The 14,509-nt window shown below is 34.5% G+C and overlaps 2 protein-coding genes and 2 long non-coding RNA genes across 6 annotated transcripts; 2 read left to right on the top strand and 2 right to left on the bottom strand.

Annotated features, from left to right (window-relative positions):
- Window positions 1-236: 236 nt before the first annotated feature.
- On the top strand, window positions 237-1,932 carry LOC106367034 (probable protein phosphatase 2C 10). Of its 3 annotated transcripts, none has more exons than XM_013806720.3 (5): window positions 237-457; window positions 559-688; window positions 768-1,007; window positions 1,092-1,520; window positions 1,592-1,932. In XM_013806720.3, the coding sequence occupies exons 2-5, from the start codon at window positions 650-652 to the stop codon at window positions 1,730-1,732; spliced, it is 849 nt and encodes a 282-aa protein (XP_013662174.1). In that variant the 5' UTR covers window positions 237-457; window positions 559-649; the 3' UTR covers window positions 1,733-1,932. The 3 variants fall into 3 exon arrangements, with proteins under 3 accessions (XP_013662174.1, XP_013662175.1, XP_013662176.1); XM_013806721.3 differs by having other exon boundaries at window positions 246-457; window positions 541-688; XM_013806722.3 differs by having other exon boundaries at window positions 265-457; window positions 580-688.
- Window positions 1,933-7,649: 5,717 nt separating this feature from the next.
- On the bottom strand, window positions 7,650-10,102 carry LOC106363093 (tubulin beta-4 chain-like). Its single transcript, XM_013802895.2, has 2 exons — window positions 9,947-10,102; window positions 7,650-9,870 (listed from the first exon to the last, which is right to left on the bottom strand). The coding sequence occupies exons 1-2, from the start codon at window positions 10,011-10,013 to the stop codon at window positions 9,437-9,439; spliced, it is 501 nt and encodes a 166-aa protein (XP_013658349.2). The 5' UTR covers window positions 10,014-10,102; the 3' UTR covers window positions 7,650-9,436.
- A 7-nt stretch (window positions 10,103-10,109) lies between these two features.
- On the bottom strand, window positions 10,110-12,120 carry LOC111200642. Its single transcript, XR_002654297.2, has 3 exons — window positions 11,991-12,120; window positions 11,113-11,196; window positions 10,110-10,716 (listed from the first exon to the last, which is right to left on the bottom strand). It is a non-coding gene; the product is annotated as an uncharacterized LOC111200642 (long non-coding RNA).
- A 938-nt stretch (window positions 12,121-13,058) lies between these two features.
- Window positions 13,059-13,989, top strand: LOC111200641. Its single transcript, XR_002654295.2, has 2 exons — window positions 13,059-13,179; window positions 13,724-13,989. It is a non-coding gene; the product is annotated as an uncharacterized LOC111200641 (long non-coding RNA).
- Window positions 13,990-14,509: the final 520 nt, after the last annotated feature.

The raw sequence follows: 14,509 nt of genomic DNA, 5'->3' as shown, positions 1-14,509 counted from the left end.
CACTCAAATTAGCTAAGTAACCCAAACCCTCTTCTCTCTCTTCCTTTCTCTTCCTATCTCTCTCATCCCTCTCTCTAAAAATCTAATTTTGGTTTTTTTTTTGGTTATTTCACAAATTCTCCCAAAAAAGAAACTGAAGAAAAAGAGGCCACGAGACTTTACTTTAAAATGCGGTAAGAAAGTCAACCATCAAAGCCCATTAGAATGGATGAGATTATTTTCATTTAAGAAAATCAAAAAGACCAAAAAGAAACAAGCCAAAATTTGTAAAGTCTACTTCGTCGTCGCTTTCCACTAATTTTCTGGTGTTATCGAAGACTTTTGAAGAAGTACATTTTGCAGTCTGTCAATAACCCTTTCGTCGCGGTATTACTCCAAGCCGCGTGAGTGCGTAGTGGTAGACTCCAAAATATCCCCTCTTTCTGGTTTCCGGAATCTGGCTTCTCCGATCTTTGAGGTAATTTTGATTTTATGATTCTATAAAAATGGTCTCTCTGTTTTGGGGGATTTAGGGTTTCTTGATTGATGAAAGGATTCAAGGTTCGTAATTGGCTGCAGGGTTTTGAAATCTTGGATCAGTCTTTTGCAGAATTAGTTAAACTCGAAAATGTTGTTAGGTGTTTGGTTTTAAATCAAACATCCGCTTCACATGGCGTGGTTATGTTGCTTCGGTTCTTCAGACTACGATGTATGCAAACTCATATCTCATCTCTGTGTCTTCTGTACGATTTTGATATGATTATTATGTTGTATATTTGGCGTTGTAGCTCTTGGTTGGGAGAGCATCAACTAGTTCCGGCAAAGGGAAAAACAGCAATGGGGAGATTAAGTTTGGTTACAGCTTAGCGAAAGGGAAAGCTAATCATCCAATGGAGGATTACTACGTCTCCAAGTTCACTAAAACTGACGGCAAAGAGGTCGGTTTGTTCGCTATCTACGATGGTCATCTGGGTGAACGTGTTCCTGCTTATCTACAAAAGCATTTATTCTCCAATATACTTAAAGAGGTCAGCAAGAAAAAGAATATTTAACTGTTTTAGTCTTTTTTTTTCACAGCTTCGAGCTCGTGTTTTTTTTGTGTGTGTGTTCAGGAGCAGTTTTGGTATGATCCTCAAAGGGCAATAATAAATGCATATGAGAAGACAGACCAAGACATTCTATCACATTCTGACCTAGGCCGAGGTGGCTCAACCGCCGTAACCGCTATTCTGCTGAACGGACGGCATTTGTGGGTGGCAAATGTGGGTGATTCCCGGGCAGTTCTATCTCAAGGCGGTCAGGCAATACAGATGACTATAGACCACGAGCCGAACACAGAAAGATTGAGCATAGAGGATAAAGGAGGCTTTGTATCAAACATGCCTGGAGATGTTCCTCGGGTTAACGGCCAGCTAGCAGTTTCCCGTGCTTTTGGTGACAAAAGCCTCAAAACTCATCTACGGTCAGATCCAGACGTTAAAGATTCATCGATTGATGATCGCACAGATGTCCTAGTTCTTGCTAGTGACGGTCTATGGAAGGTAAAAATTAAATGGGTGTTCTCTTTTTCTGATTACCGGGCTTGTTCTTACGGTTTTGATGTGTAATAAAGGTGATGGCTAACCAAGAGGCCATTGATATTGCGAGAAGAATCAAAGATCCATTGAAAGCAGCGAAAGAACTAACAGGGGAAGCTCTGAGAAGAGACAGCAAAGATGATATATCTTGCATCGTCGTCAGATTTAGGGGATGAAAGATCTTTTATAACCACCAAGAAAAACTTGGAAATGGAAGAAATTGAATAATTAAGTTCGATTCTGAAAAGCAGAAGATGGTGTTATGTAATTTGATTGGTGTGATTTGTGGTTTGCGTAGTGAAAGTGAGAATCATATGGTGTGGTGTACAAAAACAATGTCTCTTCTTCTACTTTGATATCAGAAGATTATTACAAATGGGGAAGAGTTTATATAAGCTCTGTGTTTCTTTATTTTTATAAGATCAGATTTTATTACTTTAGATTGAATGTACGTGATCAACATGTAACAGATTATGTAAGTATTGCAGTACATAATGGTTAAATTCAAAATCCTTTCCATCTTGTACCCGCCTTGCCAAACAGTCTGCTATCTTGTTTGCATTTCTCTTTGTCCATTGATACTACTTAAATTACCCTAAGGAGTGTTACTCTCATCAAAAGAAGTTTAGATGTATTACTTAGGGATCAAATCCACAAGGAGCTAAGGAACAATTAAATCTAGTGTTTATTAATTCTAAGAGTTGTAAATGTTTAAATGAAATAGCAATAGTAACAAGCGAAATAAATAGTAAATGTAACTTGGTTGGAAATGATATTAGATGCAGGGCCACTATTCAGGTGTTGGAGATTATAATATCTATAGATGCCTATTTGTTGCATGCATGATATGTTAGAGCTCAACCGCTTAACTCAGTGATCAGCTGTCGCATGTTTCACTGGTTAACAAGCTAGATCTCGTGTCTCAACGGTTAGTATGTTGACAACGAAAGAGTGTCGATCGATGGTCCTATAGGGACGTCGACCGATACACCTTTACCTACGTCGACCGATAATCAGTTGAGGACATCGATCGACGGGTTCTAGCCAGGCCTATGCGCGAGTATGATATGCCCTATTAAGATACTAAATTGGCGGTTAGCCCTCTCTAGCAGCCCTAATATGATAGATAGATGTCAGGATGGGATAACAAGGGTGTTTGAGTATGCAATCCTATGATCATGTTCTAGTTAGCAAGGCTAAAACAAGCAATGAATACAAATCTATCATGAAAATCACAACAAGGCAGATCTATAGTTTGTGGCTAATGACACAAACCTATCTGAACCCTGGATCTAATAACTGAACTACTCAGACATAGCAAAGCAATTCATGACAACACTACAAGAAAAACGCGTTTTTATAGCGGACGAATAACGCTATCTAACGATAGGATAGCGGTTTGTTAAGCGCTGTATCATCGCCCGTCATAATAGGTCGAGCACATTAAATAGCGGTATTTCGTTGTGCTATTTTTTCTTCCGCTACGATAGCGCTTTTATTTCTGCAATTAAATATTATTTAATAGCGTCTTTTCACTGCTATTACTAATTTTATAAATAGCGTTTTATGTTTGTTTTAGTTAATTCTACTATAGCAGTTACCAAAGTGCAATGTATATATGTACTACTATAGCAGTTTCATTTGTGCTGTATATATAATGTTAATATATTTATATATTTTAAATTTCAATTTTTATATATTTATATTTTTAAATTTACACAAATTCGTTTTCTGGGATTTTGAAACAAAACATCAACTTATATAAATAAACATAAATTTCATAGATTCAACTTAAACAGATTACATAGTTGTTCACACATCCTTAGATATTACATTATAAGTTCACACTAAAGCAACATTGTCATCCTTAGAGATACACAATCTTATCATTTGGCCAAGCCACGGTGCTTCCTACTGCATCACCCATGAATTCGATTTCAGAGTTTGGCCTCCACACTCGAGCCCCATCGAACTCGGAAACCTCTACCCAAACCTTCGTAGCATTGGGACCTAAAGGAACGAAATGCACTTTCTCTGCTGGATCAGTTGAGAACACACGACCTAAAGCAACTCTCTGTCCTAAGTTATGACAGTCCAAGAGAGCAACCTTCTGTTTGCCACCTTTGTTGCTACTACTAGTGCTGTTACCACCACTCTAAAACCAAAAAAGACAAACACATTCACCACAATATCAACACCGGCAACCTAACAATTCAATATCTAATCACCTTCTAAGAATTTACAAACTTACCTGATTGGATATCTTGTTTGATTCAGTAGGTGAATGTTCATAGTATAGATGAAAAGAAATGAAAACAAGGAGTTCCAATCACAAGTGATCTTCTCTCCAAAACTCTCTCTCTCTCTCAAAGTAAAATTGTAACAAAAATCTCTCTCTGCCGTCAAAACACTTAGGCAGTATATAATATACTAGGTTAAAAACTCGTCAGGGCATTTTCGTAATTTGGCTTGGACTTGGGCTTCAAGTTCGCTGGATCCAAAATGTCGCATGTCCAATGTCTCGACATCGATCGATGGTACCTGTGTACATCGATCGATATTAATCTTCATTTGTCGAGGCATCTCATGGTGTCGATCGACAGCACTGGATGCGCATCGATCGATTGTTCTTCCTCTCGTCGACCTCTACATGGTCAGCTCGGATAAAATGTCCTTTAAGCTCCAAAATGCTCCAAAGTCATAGCTTTACTCCGAAATGCACCTGAACCTGAAAACATACCTAGAAGAGTAGAAAACATAGATATATATATAGTAAAACACCTATATACCATGGATGAAAACGGGTCAACTCCAAGGTATATCATCCACTGGAATCTAACATCTTCAAATTTTGTTTTCCACCATTTGATTTCCCGTTGCCAGTTATAGTAGTCAAAGTGAAGCTTGTTGTTGTTAATGATATCGATTGCCTTTTGAGAGTCGCTTTCCATAATGATTTTTCTATCCTAAGCTCCAACAATGCTGTATGCCATTACGAACCCTTGTAACTCACATTCCAATGCATCCTTACATCGTCTTCCTCGTGCATGTGCCGAACCCTTATAGTTTCCATTTGCATCTCTAATGACCCATCCTGCGGTGCTCTTGGTTTGTATATTATGAAATGATCCATCAGTATTACATTTGAACCACCCCATCGGTGGACGTCGCCAATGCAATGTCACCGGTACTGGAGCAAGATAACTTTGACGAGGTTGAACTCTAACTTCAGTTGACTCAATCTGTTTCAATTCCTTCGAATCTTCATTTGCATATCTTAGTAAGCTTCGCCAATGTATTTCCTTTTGCTGGAAGATTTCTACTCTTCCATAGTCTCCATAGTAGCCAAAAAGGTAAATCTTGGAAGTGCACTAAGCGTGTCGATAATGAACATTGCAGACAGGCCTCAATCTTTTCCTCCAAAGTTGAACTCTGGTCGTTGATGATTCGGTTAGAAACTCTTGATGCACGCCATATTTTCTTTGCACAAGGACATTCAAAAAAATATATGTCCTCTGTTTCCGCCACTGAGCAACATCTTTTGCACTGATCAACTTGGACGATGTGTTTTCGTTTTAAATTGTTACTAGTAACAAAACTCTTAGATAACAATCACCATAAGAAATGCTTGAGCTTTGCAGGAGCACTTGTTTTCCATATCTGATGTTTCAACTCTGCACTTCCATAAGTTGGTGTTGGCGGTACATTTGTAGGTAGATGAGTGCCTAGCCATGCCAACTAGTCTACATGACCATCTTGGCTATGTGGCATCAATAATACGATTTATGAATGACTTGATCCTCCATTGAAGGGTACGTAGGCAATCCCACTGAAAGATGTATCTATAAATCCAAACACCTTCCATGGTGATAAATCTCAGTGCCTTGAATGCTTCTATCAAGACATTGACGATATATACTGGCCTATATTTCAGTCGCTGGGTTCACCAAACCTTCACCTCATCGTCAAGATCTCACCACCAGAGTTGGATCAACCTTTGAATCGGTTTAAAAAAGAGTTAATGTCAAAGATGGCACATGAAAGAAGGTGAGGAAACCAATCCTCATCACAACATTAAATGCCGCGACTTGCATAGATATCAAAAAATGTCGTCCCTTTGGCTGCTTAAAGGATCACTGATATGACCACTCGCTAAGATTTCACTGAAACCATCTCTTAATCTCTCATGGCGTATATCGAAATTGACCACTACATTATCCTCTCATCGGTTAGATCATCATCATGACCAGTATGAACCTTCCTAAACATGGGGAACCGCCTTCCAGATATGTCAAACACTTTCATAATGGATCCAAGCCATAAGCAACAACAATCCAAGCTATAGAGTTGATATGTCTAACATTGTTCGATTTCATCGTTTAGTGATGAATGTAGATGGCAAATATGGAACGATTTCTCGAAGATTATGAATCAAAAGAATCTGAGAGATCGGAAGAGATTTGCATTAAAAGAAAAGAAATTGTGAGAGTAATTTTAGAGTTGACTTGTACAACTAAAAGTGACATGTAAAATTGAAATGTTTTGATTGGTTATTTAAGTTTTTTTTTGCATTTATTAACATCTCACTATACAATGTTTTAAAATGCTGATATGTACTTTTCATTTGAATCACTTGTGTTATTATAATGTTCATTCTAATCCATTGAATTGTATGTGTTTTTCAAAAAGAAAAAAACTTTAAATCTCATCATGTATTCTAATCTTTTCTTTTTGCTAAAAGAAGATAATATTTGCTATCATAAATATAATATTTACACAATAAAGAAAATTAGTTATTCACATTTTCTAACAAAAGAGAATGATTTTTTTTTTCCATAAAATACACTTGCTAAATCTCTAATACTGTTTCAATACATCAACCTTTTCTATACTAAGAATAGTACGTTGATTCATCTTTTCCAATTTAGTTCAAAACGATAATAAATTACAGTGTATTATTTTGGACTAGGTGATTTTCCCGTGCTCAAGCACATATATAGATATTATAAAGTAAATACATTATAATAGTTTATTAATAATTTATTTTTAATTTATAATTATTCTGCTACTTATGTTGTAATCAATATGCATGGTTTATTTTAAATAACAATATGTTATTTTAATTAGACATATAATTTTGGATATATAGTATCTCAAATGTTTGGTTACTATTTGATATATTAGATAACAATTATTTTTCCGATTGAACTATAATATTTTTGTTGTAAAGATTAATAGGGAAATTTTACTTATACACTTTACATGATACCACTTTTCACTTATACCACCACTCAAAGGACATTTTCATAAATAGCACATTCATTAATTGGTAAAAGACTAAACTAACCTTATCTTTACTTCAATCTATCGTCTCTTTCTTCTCCACTGTCGTGATCCTTCTTCTCTCTCCTTTCGGATCCACCGTCTCTCTCTCCGTCGGATCCACCGTCTCTCTTTCCGAGATCCATCGTCTCTCTCCCTGTGGAGATCGTTCTTCTCTCTCCGTTGAGATCTGTCGTCATCTCCGACGAGATCCATCGTCGTCTCCGTTGAGTTCCATCATCACTCTCTCTCACGCATCTAGCGATAAGCAATTACGAGAATAACGATTCAAAACCTCAGAGATGTTGGCTCCTCTCCACGATTCACACTGGTATGTTTCTAATTTGTGTATTTTTTTTGTTCGATTCAAGTAATATTTTGGATTTGTTCTTTCTGTTATAAAAAAAAAATCAACGAAGGTTGGTTTACAACAGGTCGATCTAAGAGAAAGAGTTTCGATAGTGAACATTGAGTTTTCAAAAAATTATAAACCTTTATAAATCTGGGTTCAAGTAATTTTAGGATTTTCGTTCCTCTGTTATTCAAAAAACAAATAAGGTTGATTTAGACTTGTCATTTGAATAGTTATGGTTAGGAGAAATATTTTCGGATAGTGAACATTGTATTTTTAAAAATTATAACATCTTATAAATCTGGGTTTTAAGATATTGTTGATAGTACAACTCAATGCTTTACAAGGTTTGGTTCTTGTTAGTTTTTGTTTGCCCTTGCGAGTCTTTTCCTTATATGCACTTATGTATCTATGAATAGGAGAGCTTTGTGTTTGGAGCCAGACAAAAACAAACAGTGCAACCTGGCCATCTGCTTGATGCGTATGGGTCGAATCCCAGAAGCTAAATCTCTGATTGATGCTGTGAGATATTCTTCTGCAGAGATTGAGTTCGGAGATGAACCGTTCATGAAGTCTTACGACAGAGCCGTTGAGATGTTAGCAGAAGTGGAATCTAAAGATCCAGAAGATGGTCTTTCGGATAAGTTCTATGTGGGATGTTCATTTGCAAACGGAACAATGAAGGAAAACAAAGCTCCTTGAAACGCAAACAGGAACCACTCGCATGTTCCTCCTTCTCCAGCATCTGTTAGACAAACGTGAGAGAGGCTCTGTTGGTCCTAGGATGGATGAAACTGGCCCTTATCTTCCCACTGAGAAGGTTGATCAATTTCAAAGTTCTGATACAAGGGAAAGGAAGGTAGTCTTGCTGCAGCTTGGGCTCTAGCTAATCTATATTATCTTGCATGTTAGAAACCTCTTATAAGGGTTTATAAAACTATTTATAAGAACTTATAAATCATTTATAAGGTTTTATAAATATATTTATAAAAGTGTATGAATCTGTATATAAGGGTTTATAAAAATATTATAAGAGTTTAATAATCTTCATACCACAATTTATAAGAGTTAATAAATCTTTTTCAAGAGTTTATAAATCTTTACAAACATTTAGTAGTAAAATATTCATAAAGCAAGTGTCTATAATTCTAATATAAATGTTTGTAAATTATTATAATAAATAAAAGATTATTTATAATGGTTTATAAAACAATTAATAAGACTTTATAAAATCAGTCTATAAAGTTTTTTAAATATATTATTAAAGTATAATTCATTTATAAGAGTTTATAAAATCAGTTTATAAGGCTTTATAAGGATTATAAATAATTAATAAATGTTTATGAATAATTTATGAAGATTTAGAAATCATTTATAAACCTTTATCAATAGTTTATATATATTTCTCATGTGGTGGAAAACAGAGAGATGAGGCAGCAGAGGTTCGTGGGGATATTGAGTTTGCTGTATATCGTTGCGTTCTTAGCTAAGAATAAGAGCGAGTGTCTCAAAGAAGAATGGGGAGTGTTGGAGAAGTCTCCGGAGGCGGCTTTAGATGTGGATCAGACGATCTTCGTGGCTGTTTTGTGGTGAATTATAGAATATTTCTGGATGTTGAATCGTTCTTGAGTGTAGATTTGCTCATGAATCATGATTGAACCTTACCGAGTCTATATATATATCCTTTAGTTGATTGTGGATGATGTTAATGATGTACCTCTGTTTGCTGAGAAATGATATAATTGTTTTATAAAGAAGAGACAGAGAAACCATATCAAATTATATCATCATAATAAAATCCTTATAAGGCTTTATAAAGATAATAAATAATTTATAAATGTTTATAAATCATTTATGAAAATTTAGAAATCATTTATAAACCTTTATCAATAGTTTATATATATTCCTATAAATGATTTATAAACCTTTATAAAATCACTTATAAGAATATACCAAATATTTATAAGGTTTTATAAAATCATTTATAAATATTTAGAAAGGTAATTTCATTTATAAAGTCTTAAAAATCATTTATATGAATATATAGAAACTTTTATAAGGGTCTATAAATCATTTATAAGAATGTTTAAAATTATTTATAAGGGTTTATAAAATCATTTATGAGGAATTGTAGAATTTCAAAAGGTAATTCTTTTATGAAGTCTTATAAAATTTTATAGAGGCTTATAAATCTGTATATAATAGTTTATAAAAATATTATAAGAGTTAATGTTGCAATGTCACAGACGCTGGACTTGACGTTGTTCGGGATCCATTCCACAAAGTAGGATGAGTTCTTGTTCTGGATGTTCATCATCTGCTCATCAACCTCCTTAGTGCTCAGCTTTCCATGGAACACAGTGGATGCAGTTAAGTAACGTCCGTGACGAGGGTCAGCAGCGCACATCATGTTCTTCGCAACCCACATCTGCTGGGTCAGCTCAGGGACACTGAAGGCACTGTATTGCTGTGATCCTCTCGATGTCAACAGAACAAAACCCACCATGAAGAAGTGGAGCCTTGGGAAAGGGATCAGGTTCACAGCGAGCTTCCTAAGGTCGGAGTTGAGTTGACCAGGGAAACAAAGACAGCATGTAACACCACTCATTGTAGCCGAGATGAGATGGTTCAGATCACCAACTAGCAAATCACACAAAACAAACAAGTCAAGACCCAAATGTTACATTAAGGTTAATATATACAGTCTTTTACTCACAGGAGGGGTTAGAAAGCTTGAGGGTATGGAAGCAGATGTCGTAGAGAGCCTCATTGTCGAGAACCATACACTCGTCAGCGTTTTCAACGAGCTGATGCACAGAGAGCGTTGCATTATATGGCTCAACAACAGTGTCAGAGACCTTAGGAGAAGTAAACAAGAGTTATTTACTAAAAATTAAATTTGTTCCAAATATTTTTTTACACCTTTATAAATATAAATCTAGATTTCAAGATATTGTTAAAAGTACAACTCGACGATTTATAAATCTTTATAAAGAAGTATTTAAACAAGAGTTCAATTAATTTTAGGATTTGCTTCTTTCTGTTATCCAAAAAAAACAAATAAGGCTTAACTTGTTATTTGAATAGTTCTGGTTAAGATTAAGATTTTCGGATAGTGAACACTACATTTTTACAGAACTATAATTCCTTATAAATCTGAATTTTAGGATATTGTTAAAAGTACAACTAGACGATTTATAAGTCTTTATAAAGAAGTTTTCAAACAAAAGTGGATCGCATATGTCTATAAAAAACATATAAATGTGTGAACTTGGGAAGTCTTTGAGGAATGCTAGGCAAAATGAGTACAAGGAACTCAAAAATGATTTATAAACATTTATAAAAGAACTAAATGCAACAAAAGAAGTAACAAAGAACTCTGCATTAGAAGCATATGCTATTACTTCTTCAGCCTCACCCCTTCGTCTCTTTGTTTCCTCTAATTCTTGTTCATCCAATTCCTTGTAGCCACCACCACGACCTCCCCTATATGGAGAAAATAAATGAATAAGCACAGGTCTTTCAAGAGAACAAAGAACAACAACAGCCTATCAGGCTGAAACATAACGTTTCTTAATGCAAAACTAATTTGGCCAAAACTTTTCAAGTGAGAAAGCACATTTTGATGCATTAGGAGCTTTGTCATATTGAACATATTACCAAAGAAAGCATTCGGTCAAGATAACATTGTTTCCCCTTTTCCAGTTATCTACGAGGCCATGTTTAAAGATGAATAAGCTGACACGAAGACTACTATTATCGAACAAAAATCTTATAAATGTATCCTAAATTCACCGCAAAAGCATCTATAATACCAATCCTCAGCTCGAATACTGTTAAAGAACAATACAAATGAAGGTTGTCATTGACATTGAGTCATACCTCACACCACATTCATTCTGACCAGGTTTATTGGTGTTGCAGACATTACATTTTAAACGCTTAGCCCAGTTGACATTGCCACACCTGATAATTAAAATATTAGAGCAAAAGATACGGATTGCTCCTGCTTTGAAAACCAAAGTATATGACCACTAAAGACCGGAACGGCGGAACCAAAGCATATATATACCCACAGCACAAGTACACAAAATGCATAATTACCCAATGAAAACATTCTATTAGCTAAACTAGTAGAAAAGTAGTATAAACTTCTATATAACCTAAAATATACACAGATCGAGTTGCAGTTAGCCCTGAAACTACAAGATATTCACCAAATTAACAAACTTTTCCAAATTAACAAGGAATATCAATGGATAAACTGAAGCAAGAGACACATACTAAACTAAGAATTCATAAGCAACCCAAAGATAAAAGCATCTCACACTGAGACAACTACCAAACAAGCTTATATGTCTCATTTAGACTTACAAGTGGATAAAGGAGGGTTCTTTCAGCATTCTTCTGATTACTCTAAGCCGAAACCAAAAACGATATCCAAAAGCTTTAGTGATTGCTTTTACGGAATTTTGGTATAGATTGTAAAACTAAGTTGAATCGAGAAAGTAAGAAGGAGATTGAAACAGTGGAGCTTCCATGGAATTCATAAACACAATCGAAAAAACATGATGGTGGTTAGTCGTCTTCATTCATAAGCACTATGTTCTTGATCGATAAATTTAGAAAGTCTTATAAATTTGAGATTTGAAAACTTCATGAGAAAGACTTCGTCTTCCTTCTCAGAAATTGATCGATTTTGAGAAATCAAAGATTAAACTACAGAAAGAGACGAAAATCACCATATATTATCCTCTCACCTTTGTTACGCATTCGTCATGTTTTGTTCGTTTGAGCTTGTAGTCTTCGCCAAATCTCGTCGGACGTCAGCGTCTTCAAATCTCGCCGGAGTCGTCGAATCTCGCCGGAGAAATCATCATAATCGTAGAATCTTCTCGGAGTCGTGAATCTCGTCGTTCAATTTGGGAACTGTTTGAATCGTGAGAGAAAGAAAATAGGTGTATGTTTGATTAAATAAGGGTATAATGGTACTTTAGCCATTAAAATTTTAATGGTAAAATTGAAAAGTGTAAAGTTGAAAAGTGGTATTAGGAAAGTGGTATTAGTGGCAATTTCCCGAAATTTTACCTTTACACTTTGTTTTATACCACTATTCAATTTTACCACCAATTTAGGGACATTTTCATAAATACCACTTTCATTAATGAACAAAATACAATAGTACCCTTAGCTTATCTTCTCTTCTCTTCAATCATCGACTCTTTCTCTCTCTTTTTGAGATACATCTTCTCTCAGACTTATCGCCGAGATCCGCCGTCTCCATTGAGATCCGCCGTCTCCGTCGAGGTCCGCCGTCTCCGTCGAGATCCGCCATCTCTCTCTCACACAACCGGCGACGAAAACGGATTACAGAGAATCGCGATTCAAAGCCTTCAAATGTTGATTCCTGTTCAAGATTCACAACTCGTATGTCTCTAATTCTTGTATTCTTTTGTTTGTTTCGAGTAAATATTTGTTTTTGTTCTTTCTCTTATCAAAAAATCAAAAAATTTTGCTTTAGACTTCTCATTTGAACATGTCGATCTAAGAGAAACAATTTCCATAGTGAACAAGATTGAGTTTTGACAACTTATTATAAATCTGGGTTTCAAGTAATTTTAGGGGTTTCTCCTTTCTGTTATCCAAAAATAGAATACGGTTAATTTGGACTTGTCATTTGAATGGTCCCTGCTAAGAGAGAGATTTTTCGATAGTGAACATTGTATATTAAGGAATTATAACCCTTTATAAATATGGGTTTTAGGATATTGTTGATAATACAACTCAACAATTTACAAGATTTTGTAAAAGAAGTTTTTTAACAAGAGTTCATCGCATATGTCTATAGGACAACATATAAACGTGTGAACTAAAGAAGTCTTGTGTTGTGTTATTCTATATTATTTGTAAGACTGTTGTCGAAATACACGAACCCTATGCTTGGATAAGGTATGTTTAAGCCATGATTAGAAGTTCATATCATCCTTTTATTAAATTCATATCATTTTTGTTTTAGACTTCTTATTTGAACATGTCGATTTAAGAGAAACAGTTTCGATAGTGAACATTAAGTTTTTTGACAACTTAAAATCCTTTATAAATCTAGGTTTCAAGTAATTTTACGATTTTCTTCCTTCTGTTTATCCAAAAATAGAATACGGTTGATTTGGACTTGTCATCTGAATAGTTCCGGCTAAGAGAGAGATTTTCCGATAGTACACTGCATATTAAGGAATTAGAACCCCTTATAAATCTGTATTTTAAGATATTGTTGATAGTACAGCTCAGCGATTTACAAAGTTTTATAAAAGAAGTTCTTAAACAAGAATTCATCATATATGTCTATAGAACAACATATAAACGTGTGAACTCGAGAAGTCTTGTGCTGTGTTATTTGTAAGACTGTTTCCGAAATACATGAACATTATGCTTGGATAAGGTATCTTTAGACCACGATTAAAAGTTAACATCATCTTTTTATTTCGTGTTGCAGTTAGACATCAATGAATCTTGCACATCTTCATGATTGCCTCCAAGGATTTATGAAGCTGGAACAGAACCACTAGACAATCCAAAAGTGATTATCCAATCGGTGTCTTGGTCAATAATGTTAAGTGTTTTATAAAATATTATAAATGTAGTTTTATAGGGGTTTATAAATTTATAAATTAGAGAGACTTATAATAATTGTTTATTCTTTGTTACATCTTGTGGTTAATACATTATTTGGATTCTCTGAGGAATACAAACATTTGGTGACCCAACACATCCTGATCTTGGATGACATGGATTTTTACAGTGTTGTGCAATTAGTTCAACAAGGATATAAAATGAAGAAAAGCTAAGGGGAACGAGGATTTGTGGCTTTACTTTTTGCAGCATATGATGTACGACAATAACACATGAAAGAAGATAAAAATGAAGAGAAAAGAAAGCTTAAGAGAAAATAAAAGTTTATAAATAATTTATAAAAATATATAAAACAGTTTGTAAAGTTTATAAGCTATTTATAAAGGTTTATATATTATTTGTAAGAGTCTCAAAACCATTTATAAATGTTTACATTTATAAAGGTTTATAAAACAATTAATAAAGTCTATAAACCATTTATAATTGTTTATAAAAACGTTATGAAAGTATATACACAATTAATATGGGTTATGTATTCAATTTATAAGGTTTATAGGTTTAGGAACCAATTAGAAAGTCTCTTAAATCATTTATAAGAGTCTACAGTAATTTATAAGGACTTATAGAAACAATTTATAAGAGTTTGTAA

The sequence above is a fragment of the Brassica napus genome, chromosome A9, assembly GCF_020379485.1.
Source record: "Brassica napus cultivar Da-Ae chromosome A9, Da-Ae, whole genome shotgun sequence".
NCBI classification, from domain to species: domain Eukaryota; kingdom Viridiplantae; phylum Streptophyta; class Magnoliopsida; order Brassicales; family Brassicaceae; genus Brassica; species Brassica napus.
This window is presented reverse-complemented; position numbering and strand designations above follow the sequence as displayed.

Bases quoted from the DNA above. Each gene is read 5' to 3' on its own strand.
- LOC106367034 (XM_013806720.3), top strand. From the start codon at position 650: ATGGCGTGGTTATGTTGCTTCGGTTCTTCAGACTACGAT. The intron at 1,008-1,091 runs GTCAGCAAGAAA...GTGTGTGTTCAG, and splicing joins TCTCCAATATACTTAAAGAG to GAGCAGTTTTGGTATGATCC. The intron at 1,521-1,591 runs GTAAAAATTAAA...TGTGTAATAAAG, and splicing joins CTAGTGACGGTCTATGGAAG to GTGATGGCTAACCAAGAGGC.
- LOC106363093 (XM_013802895.2), bottom strand. From the start codon at position 10,013: ATGGTTCTCGACAATGAGGCTCTCTACGACATCTGCTTCCATACCCTC. The intron at 9,871-9,946 runs GTGAGTAAAAGA...GTGATTTGCTAG, and splicing joins CAAGCTTTCTAACCCCTCCT to TTGGTGATCTGAACCATCTC.